The sequence below is a fragment of the Alligator sinensis genome, unplaced genomic scaffold, assembly GCF_000455745.1.
Source record: "Alligator sinensis unplaced genomic scaffold, ASM45574v1 scaffold143_1, whole genome shotgun sequence".
NCBI lineage: Eukaryota > Metazoa > Chordata > Crocodylia > Alligatoridae > Alligator > Alligator sinensis.
This window is the reverse complement of record NW_005842156.1, coordinates 627,320-644,216: the sequence shown is the minus strand read 5'-3', so window position 1 is coordinate 644,216 and position 16,897 is coordinate 627,320. Positions and strand designations below refer to the sequence as shown.

The 16,897-nt window shown below is 41.5% G+C and overlaps 1 protein-coding gene across 1 annotated transcript in view; it reads right to left on the bottom strand.

Annotated features, from left to right (window-relative positions):
* Positions 1–16,897, bottom strand: part of CERS6 (ceramide synthase 6) — a 150,280-nt gene that overhangs the window by 34,209 nt on the left and 99,174 nt on the right. The window contains exons 7-8 of the mRNA XM_014520802.1: positions 13,804–13,932; positions 7,676–7,782 (exon numbers count right to left, since the gene is read on the bottom strand). Of these exons, the coding sequence (XP_014376288.1) occupies positions 7,676–7,782; positions 13,804–13,932 (236 nt within the window). The remainder of the gene's footprint in view (positions 1–7,675; positions 7,783–13,803; positions 13,933–16,897) is intronic.

The following is a 16,897-nucleotide window of genomic DNA, read 5'->3' as shown; positions in this document are numbered from 1 at the left end:
TAGAGCTCATACCAAGTCAGAGCACAAGAGATGCAATGGTATCAGAATCTGATGCAGCTGATCAGCATACTGGGAAGACACGGCGGACTTGCAATTCAACAGAATTTTTTGCTGTGAATTACAGCATTAGTTTTACATTGTATCACACACATTTTAAATCTTGTGGCAACTGAACTACTAGCATGTAAATATTTATACAGTATAAAGGAGTCAAATCCTCCACTTTTGCATACTAAACAGTGAATGAAAGAGACATCCTTGTTTGCTGGCCCATTTCACAGCATGATCTTCTCTGGCAAGCAAAGCTTAGGGCATGGCAGATTGGGACCTGGTTTACTATTTGGTAGTGGCAGGCTCATGAATCCCTGATATTCTTCACAGGTGGGCCTTAACCCCTATATGAATTAGCCTGCAACACTGCTGCAAAGCTGTCACTTCTCAATCTTGATTTTGTGAACACATGTGAAGATTTCAGCTTTTAGAGTCCATGCACAAATCCTAGATTTACAGCACTGGTTCTAGCCTTGATAAAACTCTAGCCGATTAAGGTAATAACAGAGAATGGATCAGACACTGACTGCTATGACACCGTAGATTTATAGCGCACCTTTAGAAGGGGGCTTCATCATATTATTTTAAAATAAAATAATGATTTCTGATAAGGTATAAGAATGGTGGCAATGCTAGAGACCAGAAACCATACATTACTGACATTCTACCCCTCAGCCTGAAACACGCCCCCAGCTGACACTTACACAGCTTCCCTTTCCTCTTTTAGGCCATTTTCCAAAATCCACTTTCAAAGGCATTTTTGTGCCAAAATGCGATTCTTTCTTTTGGTATGTTTTGGTAGAATTTGATTTTACAACACTAACTTGTTAGACAAATGAGTCATGCAAGTTCTTCTATCAGACTGTGCGCTCTTTGGGACACTTGTTTTTTTTGTGTTTTGTCTATTTTCCTTTCTGTAATATAAAGCAACTTACCTAAAAAAGTGCTAAATGAATGAATAATAATATCCCCCCAAAACAGAAGGACTGGAATCCAAAATAAAAGTACAAAAATCATGAGAGTAAAAAGAAAAAAAAAATAATGAAGAGCAATTTTATTTTCAGAATAGCAGAAGGCTTCTAATAGGTTTGTTTTTCAGCTGGTGTGAGAGAGACAGACACAATTTTTATGGTGTGTATCAGACTTTCAGCACTCAAGTGAACAGCCGAGTCGTGGCTACAAATTACTCGGTGTCAAACAAATTAAGCACGCCCTTCTGCCAATCAGGCAGTTTGCAGACTCATAGGCCAAGTACAGACAGTCAAAAGGCCTAAGGCTGAATCAATTCAATCTTTGCAGGTTAGTCTAAGCCACACAGAATAAACCAATAAACAAGTGAACAGACGTTCACTTTTGATTCTGGAAATGCAGCCACATGCCTGCAGTAGCTCAGGCCAGAAGCTGGGAGGCTCTACAGCATGCCTCCCTGCTGCGCTGGAGCAGACAGCTTGGGCCAAACCTAACCAGCTCACTCTGCGAGGGAGGGTTTGCAGGGGAGGTGCAAAGTATCCTGCGTGCTGGGGGACTGTGAGTTAACTTGAATTGGGAGGGGATCTGGGACAGAAGTTCAATAAACTGATTTAACCTAAATCAGTTAAGTCTGATACTACATTAATCCAGGTTTATCTTAAACTGGTTTCAGCTATTTTGAAAGCGGTTTATGTGCGTTGAAATTCTGGGCTAGGGACAGAAATTACACATAAAACTGTACAGGTTTCTCTCACTTTATGCGCTACACGCGTTCCCAGAAAACTGTGCATAAACTGAATTTGCATAAGGGAACCCAGTTTATAAGGTAACAAATAGGGATACGTTCCCGTGGCAGTGAGGTATGGAGGGAGTGAGGCTGGGACTAGGGAAGGGGTGGGGGGAAGGGCACAGCGTAGCCCCAGGGCTGCAGGCAGGTGGTGTCAGCCACTCCCAGGGCTGCAGTGGGGAGCAAAGCAGGGGGAGCTGTCAGTGTACACAGGGTGGTGTCTTAACCAATAAGCTAAAAAACATAGCCAGCACTTTTAGTATTAGGGGTTTGGTGAAAATAAAATACACAACTTCACTACCACATTTTGTAGACAGCAAATTAAACAAGGACCTGGCTATGTTTCTATTCTTGGTTAAAAAGAATGTAGGATCACAGAAAGAAGCTAAACACAATCCCCTGATTTTTTTTTTTTTTTTGCTGGTGGATGTTTTATGTAATGGTTTGCTAATATGTAAAATGTTTGTAGCACGGCTAGTAGCAGCCTTTCTTATCTTTGGGGCTGCATATAAAGTAAATAAGAAATTGATGTATTAATAAGTAATAATCCAAGTTGTGCATGTGGTCACTGACTGAATAATTACCATAACCTGCATGCTGGAAAAACACAAGCCTCCATATCATCATGCTATTTGATCTCCATGGAGCCGTGCTGCAGCCGAGCCAGATACAGCAATAGGCCAGTGGTCGTTAAAAAAAAAACCACTCTGACCAACTCAACCCTGGCACAGTAGCCATTTTCTTGTGTAGACTTACTCCAGCATACATTTGGCACAAAGCAACATATTTTAAAGCACAGGTGGTCCAGAGGTCACCCTTTATAGCCATTTCAGTTGCATTTGTACCTAAGGTCTGTTAGCGTATTTGCAGTATCCCACTATATTTAATATGGTTTGTATAAAAAATGCTGCAAATTCCCAAACAATTTTATCTAGGTGCCAAGGCAACTGATAATACATAAGGCAGACCACTGTGTGTTTGACAAGACACTGAATACATCTCTCCAGAGACTTTAATGCAGCAATCAGCAATAGTTTTTAAGCTACACCTCACTAAGTGTCTTGTTACTTGCCTCTTCAATAATACTCATGTGGTAAGCTATAATTATTGCTGTAATAAGACTTAGCATATATAAACATGTAACAATTTCAAAGTGTTGCATTATTATTAACTGTGTATAATTTATTAGTTTAGTATAATAGTATTATTCTACTAACATTAATAAGGTAGGAGCTTATCAGCCAGGTTTAAAATTAAAGGTTGCTGTCCTGGTTTTAAAAAAAAAAAAGCTAGTAAGTTAAACAAGCAAGATAGACGAGGGAGTAGAAAGGTAAGAGGGGAAGGGGCAGTAATAGCTATGAGCACAGTGTGATGGAGAGATGATAGGAAACACAAGTCCATTTGCATGGATTCTGGGGCGGTGTAGTTGTAAAAATATGGAATTTTAATTGCCTAATTCAGCTTTTCTAAGCCTAAAGCCCTGGGACTATTGGTGGCCTACCAAGAAGTGACCAGACAACAAGGAAGCCTACAGAAACCAGTAATCAAGGAGCCAGGTTTGATTTACCTACCAGTGGTAACTTCTACATGAAACAAAATACAAGCAGTTTGCAGGATCTGGAGCTAAAACTAGCAAAACTGAAGCTGCGAGGAAGAATGGTATGCCTGGGAGAAAGGAGCCATATAACATGTGCAGCAACAAAGGAGGAGGACTAAAAGACAAAGTGCCTAGGGCCTGAGCAGGGGACAAAACAACTTGACAAGCAGGCAAGAAAGCAGAAATGCATAAACCGAAGAAGGAACAGTGGAGAATAGGATAGATAGGAAGATGATAGGAAATTAAGACCACCACTGATGGTGGGCTTACCTTTCTCTAATAAGATAATACCTTTATTACACCAGATGTACCCAAAGCAAACAAAACTATTTTCTTTATTTTACTTCACTATGTAAGCAATTGCTGCTTGATTTAGGGATATAATGCAAGGACAAATGAATCCTTGAGAAACTCTCAACTAAAACATTGTTTGCAGTAAAAGTTTTGGTACCCTTGGCTTATCAATAAAGGAGCTTCTGGTGCCTATGCTTTGTTCAAATATTATTTAGTCAATTCATACAATGCTCAGCTAAGTTATGTAAATATTCTATTCTACTTTGATGGATACAATCTCTGATACTACAGAGAAATTAGTCTTCATCAGGATGCCTCTATTTTGCTTATATAACGATTAGCTTTGGCATCAAGTCACTGATTTTGGATCAGAAGGATATGACAAAGTACATCTGAATCATTAATCTTTTTTTCCTGAATTTTTCCTGGGCAAGATAATATTACATTACAAATTAAGAGAAATAAAAAAGTTTCTTAATCTAATACCAAAACCTTCAGAAGATTGAATTTTGTATTTTGAAAACATTCTTTTGTGAATTTTTACTGGAAGGAGAGGAAAAAAGCATGTCAGATGATTGGCATGTTACTGGTGATAGCCCCTATTTGTTAAAAAATTATAACAAGGTTCCTGTGCAAGGGAACTATGCAACATTAGTCAGAACATTAGGCAGAATGCTAGAAATTACTTAATTATCAGTAATTAAGAGGAATTAATAAAGCTGGGAAGCTGGAAATTTATGCAGCTGATTTTGTGCAAACACTTTTAAACATTTATCTTTCTAAACAATGCTTTATGCTAAAAATCAACACTGTGGATCAAATGCTGAATCATCATCAAAACCTGTAACTCATAGGAATTAACACCCAATTCAGACTACCTTACAATAGTTATAATTGGCAAGGAAACATTCTCTAGATTCTAAATACAGTGAAGAGTTTTGCCACCATCAGTAAATTAAAACACACCCAAACATGAGTTATTGGTTAGGAAGGACTTGAACTACTATGCTGTTTTATCAGGTGTTTCTGTGTTACTCTAGCCAGAAGAGACAGGAAGAATTAACAACTCCATTTTTACCTCTCAGGGATGATATTGTGCCTTCCCAAAACACACCAAAGTTTGTCTGCGGTTAAAATATTCTTCTCCATAACTGTACTGTTTATAACAAAGCATTTTAGAAGCTCTATGTGAGGTAGATACCTATTATTATGCAACTACATTGCTGTGACACACCACTGTATTGGAGCAGACATTCTCCGATTCCTCCTTTCCAGCTGTTGATCATGTTCTCAGTTGTAGATGGCTGCCCTCTTCAACCTGGTAAGTAGCACCAAGGGACTGCTTTTGGCTTAACAGTGAAGGGGAATGTTTCTGTATAGCTAAACTTTCCCTCTCTGTGACTTCATTCCACTTTTTCTTTTACTGAGCTGACTCCTCGGCCTGTGCTCCTACAGACCTAGACTCAGGTGAGGCTTTGATCAAAAGTATAAGAGAATACTTGTGCACACCACAAAACTATGCTCAAATCAGAACTCAAGCTGACACCTGTTAGATGATGCAATACTGATAATATCCATCTTTTGAAATTCTGTATGCAATAACAGGCTAAATGAGTGGTGTAAGGCAGGGGTTTTCACATTTTTAATAAGTGTACCCTCAGCAGCCCCCTTTTTAGTAAGTGTACCCCTGGGGCGGGGAGGGTGACGAGTGGCCAGACGCCAAGTGGGGGGAGGGGGTGGCAAGCAGCCAGACATGGAGCAGGGGTGCGGCGAGTGGCGGCAGCACAGCGTCTGTGTGGCCCTGCTCTTGACCCACCCCAGCCCTGCTCCTGTGAGGCAGCAGCAAGGGGTGGTGGCGCTCTGTTCCCACCTGCCTCTGCATACTCCCTGGGACCTTTCAAAGTACCCCCAGGGGTACACATACCCCCAGTTCACAACCCCTGGTGTAAGGAAACATAGGGCTTGCCTCCTATACATCCAAATCTTGCCCATCAGCACCACTGTTAAGCACACCCTTCCCACTCACTCTTGCTTTCTGTGCACCTATTTCTGGAAATAAAGTAACACAGATACCATCTATTTGCTTTAAGCATTTGCTAATAAACATGCTGAAGAATGTCTCTGTGCACAAAATTAGAATCACTTTAATGCAGCTTTAGTGCCTTCTCCCCCAGGATTTGATGTGAATGGGTTGAATAGGTTGGAGTGAATGGGTGGAGTATACTTCATACCAGCAGTCATGGGCGTGCCAAAGCCGCAGCACAGCCATGCCATTGCACAATTTGGGTTCACATTACACATGACCTTACCTGCAATGTCAGCCTCTACCTTAAAAGTTGTGGTATTACTAATGTGAAATGCCCATCAGCTTAGTAAGTTATAGTTTGCTTGCATAATATGAGAAGTGGGTGGAGTTTTACAGAGAATTTGGCCAAAGGAGTAAGTCTTCTCCTCAGCATCAATTCAGATTATAAACACAAGCTTATTTTAAATATTTCATGCTGTGGCCTAACACTTAGCTCAAGCACAATTGTGGGATTGTGAAGGATGAGGAATTTCTGACCCTGCTAACTCTTTAGATGACTTAAATAGATCTATTTTCTGAGTATTTACTTTAAGTGAAATTGAGAGAAATCTTCCATAGAAAAATAAGGCTGGAAGGGACCTCAAGAGATCACCTAGTCCAACTGAGGATCAAAACTGCAACCTTGGTGTTAATAGCACCATGCTCTAACCAACTGTGCTAAACAACTACTAAGAAGATCCCTAGCAATAGTTTAGGTGAAAAGCTTTAGGTTAAATTAAACTGCTCCCTGTTAAGTGTTCAGCAAAGCTGGCACATACCAGTGCTCTGGTAAACTTTTGTGTTTGAAAAGCTGAACAGAAAATCTAAAGTTGGCATTTTTTCCTGTCCCTTTCAAACAACATACAATGGGGCTTAAATGTTATTAAAGAGCTACAATGATAGCTAAATGTAGTAAACAGCTCTATAATGAAAACTCAGAGTTCTTAAAAGAGAGTAAATATAATTTTCCTCTAAAAGCATTATAAACAGAGTAGGAAATTGCAGAGGAAAATGCACTTACTTTCCACTAAGTAGAGTACAGACACCTATTCTGTTTTCATACTGATTCTTTGGAGAGGATGATGCCTGTAGCCACAGATATCTCTGGGGTAATTCATTTGGCTAAATTTCATATTCAATGTTTTGATGTTAAAACAGAGAAAGGTGGTTGGAGGAAAACTTAGTGCTTCTGTCAAAGTGGTGGCACACCGGTTAGAGAAATTAGTTGACTTCATTTCCTGAATGTCAGAATTGGTTAAGACAGGTTGGGTAAGATATTCAATAAGGTTTTGCTTGTTTGCTTGTGTGTTTAAAATAAACAAACCCATCCTACTTAGGGAAAAGGAAGAAGAAAACGAAAAAGGAAAAACCTGAAGGCTCAAACAGTTTACATTTCTGTACAGGTAAGTTTCTGAAATTAATTCATGACGTTTCTTCAGCTCTGAGCACAGCAATGATCGGGGTCATCATAGAAATGACTAAGGTTCACCAGAGCACTGCTGTATTGCCTAAACTAGTTGACATTTTTTCCCCATTTTATCATAATTAACTGCTAGGGATATATATTCCAAAAACACTTTTGCCTGATCCTTCTCTTATATTAATGAGCTCTCAAGCAGAAATTGTTGGACTGGATTTGGAAGGGGGATGTAGGGGAATGGGTTTGGTATATGTACATGTAAACCAGGTGTGTGTTTAAGTAAATAGTTTTTGTTCCTATCTTTCAAAGGGCCTCAATAAAAATGCACAGGGATCATCTTGATGTCACTGTTGCTCTCTAAAGAAAAAGGCAGCAAAACTGCTGTTCTACTATATCCCTGGCTGTAAAAGTATCAGGAGATTGTACGCTACCAGGACTTATTACCAAGCTTGTTAGTGCTGAGTACATGATGAAAGGGGCATGCTTACTCACCAAAATGGATACATGAAAAGTCTACTGACAATGAAGACAACCGCAAATGTGAGGAACAGGAAGTCGCTCAGTTTTTGATACTTGCAGTAGTTTGCCATTTTGGCAGCCTACAAAAGAAAGGAATGGAGAGTGATCAATTCATTTCTGATGACACTTCAGGTCCCTTGCCCTATGTGCTAACTTACATTTAACAATTAAACTGAAAGGGAGTCAAATTTTGATCAAATGAGACAGCAATAACATTGCTCTAGCTGACAGTGGCCTGATTTCCCTGCTACCAAGGAAATGGTTCATTTCCTCAAGTAAAAAAAAAAAAAAGATGTTACATAAAAGGAAAGGAGAATCCTTGCTTCCTACCCAACCGACTCTTTTACATCACTCTAGTTTCAGTCCCTCAATCCCCTAAATAGTCCCTGCTCCTCAGCCTTATCTTTCCCTTTACTTGCCTACTGTGTTCCTTTTGCATCTATCATTCTAGCATAACGAAACATCAAATTCTCCCTCAGTGCTACTCTCTTATTGAACAACTTCCCTCTTTCTTTCCTTCCCTACTCTAGCCTGCACTGATTTCCTCTTTTCTAACTCCATCTTGGATACCCAGCAATCACTTTAAAAATGATTTCCTAGCTTGCAGAAAGCAGGCTAGGAAATTCAATGGATACTGAAGAAAGTCCCCAGCAATGCTACTGCTACAGCCTAAAGGACAGCATTTAATTCATCCACAATAGACACTTAGTGTACGCTATAGCTGATCTTTAAATTAAAAGTAACAGTTTACACATCAGCATGTATATAGTACAAGAGCTATATTTTTTGCATATAATTTTCTGAATATATTTTTCGATGGAAAGTCCATGGCAAAGTACAATAGAACTTGGTTTTATATAGTTTTTGATTCATATTTCAGTACCAGTTTGTGCCAAGCTTATCGTGGATTTCACAAATGAAACAAGATAGAACTGAGTCAATACTGGGTTCTTCTACATGTGTAAATGCTCTGGGGTGAGCAGAGTAAACCCACCCCAGGCAGGTGTCTACACGTGCCAGGAAGCAGGAGCAGATTTGCTGCTCACGGCAATAGCCTGCCCCTGCCCCTGCCAGCCCTACCCTGGCCCCTTGCAGCAGCCAGGGGCTAGCAGGGAACACAGGGCTAGCACCCAGATGCTGACTGTGGAGCGGGGGCTGGGAGCTCCCTGCTGCCAGGGCAGGGGCACATTGTCTCTGCCCGGACTCCAGTGGTGAAGCCCACCCTGGCAGCAGGCAACTCCCAGGGACAGAGAGCAATCTTCCACCCCCTGCTGCCCAGCTCACTAGGAGCACATTTGTTCCCAGTAGGCTGTCTACACATTCTGTACTGTGGAGTAATTACTCCCAAGTAAATTTGCTACTTATACTTACAGGTAGCAAATTTACTCACGATTAGAGCAAAGTACTGCAAAGTAAACATCTGAATGTGTAGACAGTGATGCTTACTGTGCAGTAATTTGCTCTAATCTCAAGAAGTGTCTCGTGCAAATGGGCCCACTTAGATTAAACAATCTGCAAAGTAAACTTTGGGCCTATAGAGAATAGAAAGGGTGTTTCTCTTGCACAAAATTTTTCCATCTGAGTTCTTAAAGTGCCAAAAAAGCACTTAACCTCTCCCCACCAAAAAATAAAAAAACATTTAAAACTGAGGAAACTGAAGTCATTAATGAGATTGTGTTACATTTCTGTAACAGGGTTGCAGCCAAACTAACACAGTTAATTGTCCTTCTCTTGCAGATTCAGCCTTCTTCTCTATCTCCTGTTCTGAAATTGTAAAATAGCTGCTGCTTTCTATCCTCAGAGGGCTTCATTTTCATGTGACCTCTCTTCTAAACCGAGGCTGTAGGTGCAGATTTGTTTTACAGTTCTATAAATCAGGTAGAGAGGTGTCTAGATTCTCTCACCCAAGGCAAAAAAACAAGCAAAGCAATGAACTACATTTCTGGGTTTTTTTAATCAATATTTGTAAAGAACTTTAATAATATTCAGATGAAAGCTGTATAAAGAGGTATTATTAATAAATTGCTGCAAAAGAAGACCTTATACGGTCTGGAAAGCAAGACTTTCTGTGGCAAGATTAATGGATTACATGCACTCTGGTGTAACAGCTCAGGAACTTAGGGGTAGTACTGTTTAAATTTTAAAAAAAAATCAAAACATCAAATCTGAAAATGAATAGTAATGTGAACCTGATTTATTTGCTATTTTGATTAACTCAATTGATTCTGTGCTGAACAACCTTTCTGGTAGCTCAACACATAATTGTGTTCAAAGTACCAGCAAGTAACCAAACAGTTGTTCTAGTATTTAAGTAGAGATTATTTGGGACTTTTGGCCCCTTTGGTGGTGAGGAAGATAATGTGGGATCATGTGATAAACACATATGCTGGATGTTTTTTGCTAAACTAATAGTTAGCATTGCTGACGTTTAAATTTTCACCTTTCAGTTTCAGACCTAACAACAAACTGACATTAATAGGGCAGTTTGTACTATTTAGAGATGTCATGTTAGACCTGGACTCTGAAACGTCATTCAATACAAAGACCAGCTCCACAACACGTTTCTGTATTTTCCAAGGACATGTCTCTTACAGGGTTGCTGCCATTGTAGCGTTACCAGTAAAGCTATGATGACAGATACTCCTTGTGGAGAGGTGGCACAGGGCTTTTTCCCTACTGTTTGTGTAAAACCTCCTCCATAAGTGACAGAGGCCAGCAAGAGTAATTTCTGTCAGTACATCTGCAAGAGGGTTTTGCTGACAGATCTGTCAGCTGGATGGGCTATACCAGCAAGACCAGTTAGTGTAAGCCAGTGATTCTCAACAAGGGTGCCAAACCACTGTAGGGTGCCTTGAAATCCTTTCAATGATGTTGCGGGATGCCACACAATGTTAGCACTGTTAGATGTGCAAACATGAGTCACAAGATAAACCCAGATATTTCAAATCAGAATACATAGTGTTCAACTCATTCCGATTTGTTGTGGTTCTTCTAAGTTCTTTGCAACAGAAAGCTGCTTTATTATTTTTCTGTCATCAAAAGACAAGTGAAAACTAAGAGCTGGTACTTTCCTAGCGGTGCCTTGAGTTTAATGAGGGGTGCCTTAGGTCTAAAAATACTGAGAACCACTGGTGTAGGCTAAACCCAATCACAGAATTCAGGAAGACCTTGATTTAGAAGTGCAAAATATTATTGTAAGTTAGCACAAAGCTTTTATAAGTGAGAATTACAGATCAGGACAGCAGTAGCTCTGTAGGCATGTTAGACACAATGTAATATTTACAAATGGGAAGCATCTAGCATAGACACAGGGTTAATCCCTACTCTTCTTATCCTCATAGGGTGCATCCAGACAAGCATGCACATGTGGTATGTGGTGGTGCTGCAGAACACGTGCCAGACAAGCAGGCATTCACCACACTGCTAATTTGCAGCACAATGAGGTTTTTTTTTACAAGAGGAGATCCCGATGTCAAAAACCCCATGCCTGAAAAAGTGAGGCATGTGGTAGCAGTGTGAGCCACCTGAAACTGGAACCTAGCCCGCTGGAGCCATGTTCCAGCTGCTGGCCAGGCTCTGCATGCCAGAATGCAACTGTTGGAGCTCTGGGAGGCCCCAGGACCTCAGGTAAGGCTCCCCTACCCCATCTGGGGCAACCTGCCATGTGCCAGAGCATGCTGAGCATGGGCTCTCCCTGGAGACAAGTAGCAGCAGCGCAACTATGTGCCACTGCTGTTTATCCTTGGTGAAATGCATGTGCATGGTCATCTGGACATGTCCCCAGAGGGCAACCAGTTTGACAGAAAAAGGACTATGGTTTAGTTTATCATCTAAAGAATGACCCCAACCTGCATTAGAGATGTATACAGCTGGAAGCTTTGTTTCACAAGTGTGCCTTAAAACAGAAAGTTTCACAATATTCACTGATTTATCAGAGATAGCTATCTCAAGATTCAAATAGATGTCAAATAGGATTTTCAACAGCACCTAAGCAAGTTAGCTGTCTAATCTGCACTGAAATTAAGTTAGGTAACTAACCTGCTTAGGGACTTCTGAAAAATCTCACTAGTTAACTTCTGCATCTTTAGGTACCTAAATCATTTTGAAAATATGGCCTGAAATAGCCAAATTTCATACAAATGATGCATAGAGTTTTTCACAGAAAAAGCTGGGAACACCCTACCTTTTCAGGACCATTTTCCCCCTCAGAAACCAGTCTGACAATACTGACAATAGAATATTGTGACAAAATAACCTTTGGAAACTGGCTTTCATCTTTGCAAAAGAAAAAGGAAGAAAAAAAAAGATGAATACAGTTTATGTGCTGCTGACCAGCAAAACAAGCCTTTCTACCAGTTTCCCACTGGTGAGATATTTCCCTTCCTGCACAGCCCTTCCTGTAAAATCAGCAGCAAGTCTGAGCCCGATGCATTTGTAAGGAACTGGAATTCTGGCTTTCTAGCCTGGAGAAAGTGCCAATGGAGTCATTAACAGTTACGATTATTGCTTTTCAGAGGTTACCTGGTGGGGTTATTCCATTATATTGTTGGTTGGCTTTAGTATTTCCACCTAATTCATATTGCACAGTTTGAACAGAAAGACAATCAAAGTGTGTGCTTCCTGGACTTCATGGTTATTTAAATACTTATGGCAAAACTTTAAAATAAATTAATTTTCTGAATGTCTTTGTCATGACAGGGTTATCAGTCATTTTCATATATTTATCTTAGAAAGACAGCGAATGAACAGTGAAATCAAGAGAAAAAAGTGCATCACATTAACTTTGCCATTATGGTTTTAATAAGCGAAACCATACAATGTATAGAGCTTCCAAGTATTGTGATGTTTTCTGGTAGCATTTATTATGTAAAAGGTATAAAGTACTTTCAAAGTAGCATTTTATTGGTAGGGATAAGACATTGGGCCATGTAGGTGAATTAATTGCCTAGTTAAATGCCTACATGCATCTACCAGCCTTTGCCAAATAGGTAAAGAGTTCTTTTTATGGCCATAAGTATTTCTAATTTCCAAGCCTTCATTATTCACTGCCTTAATGCTGTGCAGTCATGAATATGTATCTACGATGGATTTACAGTAATATAGAATCAGAATGGCAGGAGTTACAAGTCCCTTACACTCAAATTACCCACGTGGCCTTGACTTTACAAATGCAAATAGATTGGAGAATTTGAACCACAGCATGGCAGGAACAATCTAGTCTTGAAACAGGGTTACTGCAACAACCGCTATAAAATGTCTTTTTATATAAAATAATAATAGGCTCTGAGTCTGACCTGCACACAAGGGATGCTTAGTGCTGCTCAGTGTGGGTTCAACGGTGAATCTAAGCTCTTTTGTGATATACTGTCTGAAAGTATATTTCTAATGCATACTTCTAATGTAGTGTTATAACAGCTGGAGATCATCTGGGCATAAAGCCCTTGTCCTTTTCCTGGCCAAACCTCTAGTATGGATGTGTTGATGAGGAAGCATAGGAGTGTTGATAATGGCTCTATATCACCTGAGGATTATCTGCACTAGTTCCCGTCCAGTGTGGGTCCTAAGCCAACTTTGAGGCCCAAAGCCAGAATGTATAGGTTTCTTCAAAAAGTGTATTACACTTTTGGCAAGAAAATGCACTATATGAGTTTTTGCTCTGCTATCTAGAATAGACTTTGTCCTGGAAGATGCTCTTTAGCATGGGGAATATAGGATCATACCTATATGTTTGCGCGTTAACAGGACACAGAATTATTTATTAGATTTATACACTACTCTTCTCAGTAAAGGCTCAGGACAGCTTACAATAATAAAGTATAGGTTTACTAAACTAATAAGTTAGAAATAACTTATAAAATGTGAACAATATAAAATAAATTATACACCAAAAACTGCCTAACAGTACTCACACTTAGAACTCCCCGCTAAATGCCTACCCAAATAAGGTCTTACAACACTTCTGGAAAGATGTCCATGCTCAGTCTCTGGTAGCTTCAAAGCAGAGGGAGTTCCACGCTAACTGAATAAAATGCTTATACAATTAGCATGGTGCTCTGACATTTTAAACAGGACAGACACTGATGACACTTGAGCAATCTCACCTCCAGTACCACGTCAGCTGAATCATGAAGACAAAGGGTCATGGTTCCTGCTCGGATCCAGTTGTTTATATAGGAAAGGTTTATCAACATGATTGTAACAATGTGATGTGTGAACATGATGCTGAAATCCTGGAGCAGCAAAGAAGAAGAAGAAAAACCACAGTGAGATATTGTGTAGGAGATTAGCATCCTTACCCAAATAGATGGGCGCTTTTTAAAGTTTAGAATCAGGGTGAACAGTTACAACGCATAAAAGATTCTCCATAACTCTTTGAACTAAGTGTACACTAAATACACAACTATTCATTTTATTTAGATTGAATCAAACAGTTATAGTGCGTTAAGTAAATACAAATACATTATCAAGAATAAAGCAACGTTTACATTTCTCAGTTCACAGTAATTAAACTTAATGAAATAAAGCCTTTCCAGCCAAAATTAGTTTCAAAAGGCACATGTACATGCAACTCCAAATTATACTTTCTCTTATTCCCTAATCAGCTTACAATATGGAAAAGTGGGATACTGCTTCAGAAACTGTTATAAGGACTGAGTGCATTTACAGTAGACAGAAACAAGAACACACATTTCTATGGTATTAAAGGCTACACTTCATGCACTAACATATTTTCAGATTTCCTTGAGCTGAGGATCCCATCACTACCTTTTTTTTAAAAATAGAAGCTACCCTTCCATCAAACATGCCACTGGGTGGGAAGGCCCTTTAATGAACTTAGCCCCCATCTGTGACAACCTGCTGCAATGGTAAGTCTTCAGGATCACTTGGTCTTCCTTAGAGCCAACAAATTAGAGCCATTGGTAGTGAAAGCTGCAGGGAGTACCAAGTCTCCTGCAGGAGTCCCTTGATCACAGCAAAGAGTCCAACTCATGTTACAACTTCTAGGGAAGAAGCTGAGATGTGCAATTCTGAAAGGAGCCGGTTAGAGAAAGGCTGGTTCTTTTCGACTCCTGGGCAGATGACCTGTGCTGTGCAAGAGCTGGAAAACTATATAGTTTTCTGCTGAAAACTCTGAACTCGGGAGAAAGGGACTTTTTTAGCTGCTGAACTAGTGTTAAACAGATTTATTTTGATGAAAAAATAAAACCAAAACACCAAACAAAAGGTATTGAAATTCTAAGACTGGAGAATAGTACTGGGGACAGTGATTTAGGGTATGTCTAGACTGTAGCCTGCAGCTTGGATCAGTGTGGGCCAACCCTCTTGGTAGGTGTGTCACAAAGTATCCCTGCACCCTTCCTGAATGCCACTTTCAGTTCAGTGTTCAGGTCGAGTTCACAAGGTTGTGACATGGAAATGCCCTACCAGTGGTCCTCCCATTCCACCTTCTGGACTCCCAGAAAACAGGAAAAGTGAGGGTTGAAAGACTAATGCAACAGAATAAAACACTTACCCTCTTTGCTTATAAAAGTTCTTCCTTTTTCAGCATGAAATGACAAACATTATTGCATATTATTTCCTTCTCCAAACACCAGTGAGGCTCAATTCTTCATTGTCTAGCATGGTAGTTCTCAACCAGGGTCTTAAGGCACCACAAGGCACTGCAAGAACCTGCCCAGAGTGTCAAAACACTGCTGCTGCAGGGTGAGTGTCTTGTGCACTTTCATTTCCAGGAGGCAACTTGGAGCCAAACTAAGAAATGGCTGCAGCAGAAGGGTATGCCTGCTTTCATTACATTATGGGGGCAGATGGGCTGCTGCTGATGCAGCTCTTCCCAGTTCAGCCCTGACCTGCCTTCTGAAAAGTGGGGCACGGGGCACAGTTTCACCACGCCAGCATACCTCTGTTTCTAGGAGACACCAGGCAAAGTCGACCCAGGAAGGGCAGTAGCAACACAACAGACTCCTGCCATACAGCCTGGCTCTGCAGGAGGTATGTGGTGCTGTTCCACCTGGTTGCAGTGGTGGCAGATAAACATGCCGCCACAGCAGCCCGTGGCCTGCCCCCTTTCCCCTCCCCAGCCTTATGCATCCTTTTGTTCATCCCCTGCTTCCCCACCCATTCAGTGCGCCTCCTCCCTGCTGACCAGGTGACCCCAGACTCTGTTCCTTAAGGCTCCAGGGCTGGAGTTCAGAGGGCATCCCCCCAGCTAACTAAGAGAAGAACTGGGTCCAGTGGTTCCTAATCCCCACTAGTGACCTGGAGCCACATGTGGAGAGCCCACTGCTGTGCTGGGAGCACATGTGCACTGGGCCAAGGCAGAGTTAGGGAAGCACTCCATGCCAGTGGCCTGAAGGGGTGAATATAATATAATTATAGTTATCTAATCAGTCCACTGTCATCTAATCCACTGTCACTCTACAAAACTACAACACCTGGCATCCCATGACACTGTCTGGCTGCTGCTTGCTGCTGTTCTTGCATCCTGCCTAGTACTGAAGCCAGAAGGTATGGAGGGGACAGAGGGAAGGAAGGGTAGGGGAGGACCGCCCCAGATACATTTTTATCATGTTATGTCTCTGAGGTGCAACTATTCTACCACTGATTAAGAAAAGTTAGAGTAACATCATAAGAGCATTAACGCTAGGGCCAGGGGGGCCTGGGTCCAGGGGCCTCTGCCTGGGTTTCCTCAGGAAGTGGCAGGTTTCACCTTGTAGGCAGGCAGCATTCTAGCCTTCAAGGGGCTCTGCTTGGGGCAGCCAGGAGTGAGGTGCAGGGGGGCACTGCCTGCTTGTGCACAGCTATACGTGGCCAGAAACACAGCCGGGCAGTGTGGAGAGAAGCTCCCTGCAGGTAAGTCTATAGGGGCAGAGGGGTGTGTGTGTGTGTGGGGGGGGGAACGGGACAGATCAAGGCCCCCATGGTGAGGGAGGGAGTGGGGAAGGGGCAGGGGCACCTGGGCTTAGGGCAAGGAGCGGGATGGAGCTACAGGTGGCTCATTCAGGGGACACGGGGGGAGGGGAGGGAGCTCCCCACCGCTGCGTGCACCCCGTGGGGGAGGCACGGAAGGCCTTCCCCCCACCTCCCAGATTTGCGCATAGGACAGATGTGGGCTGCTCACTGCGGACTTGGGGTTCTCCATACTGCTGCCTTTGCCCCAGGAGCCCCGAGCTGGCTGCATATCCCCTACCCACC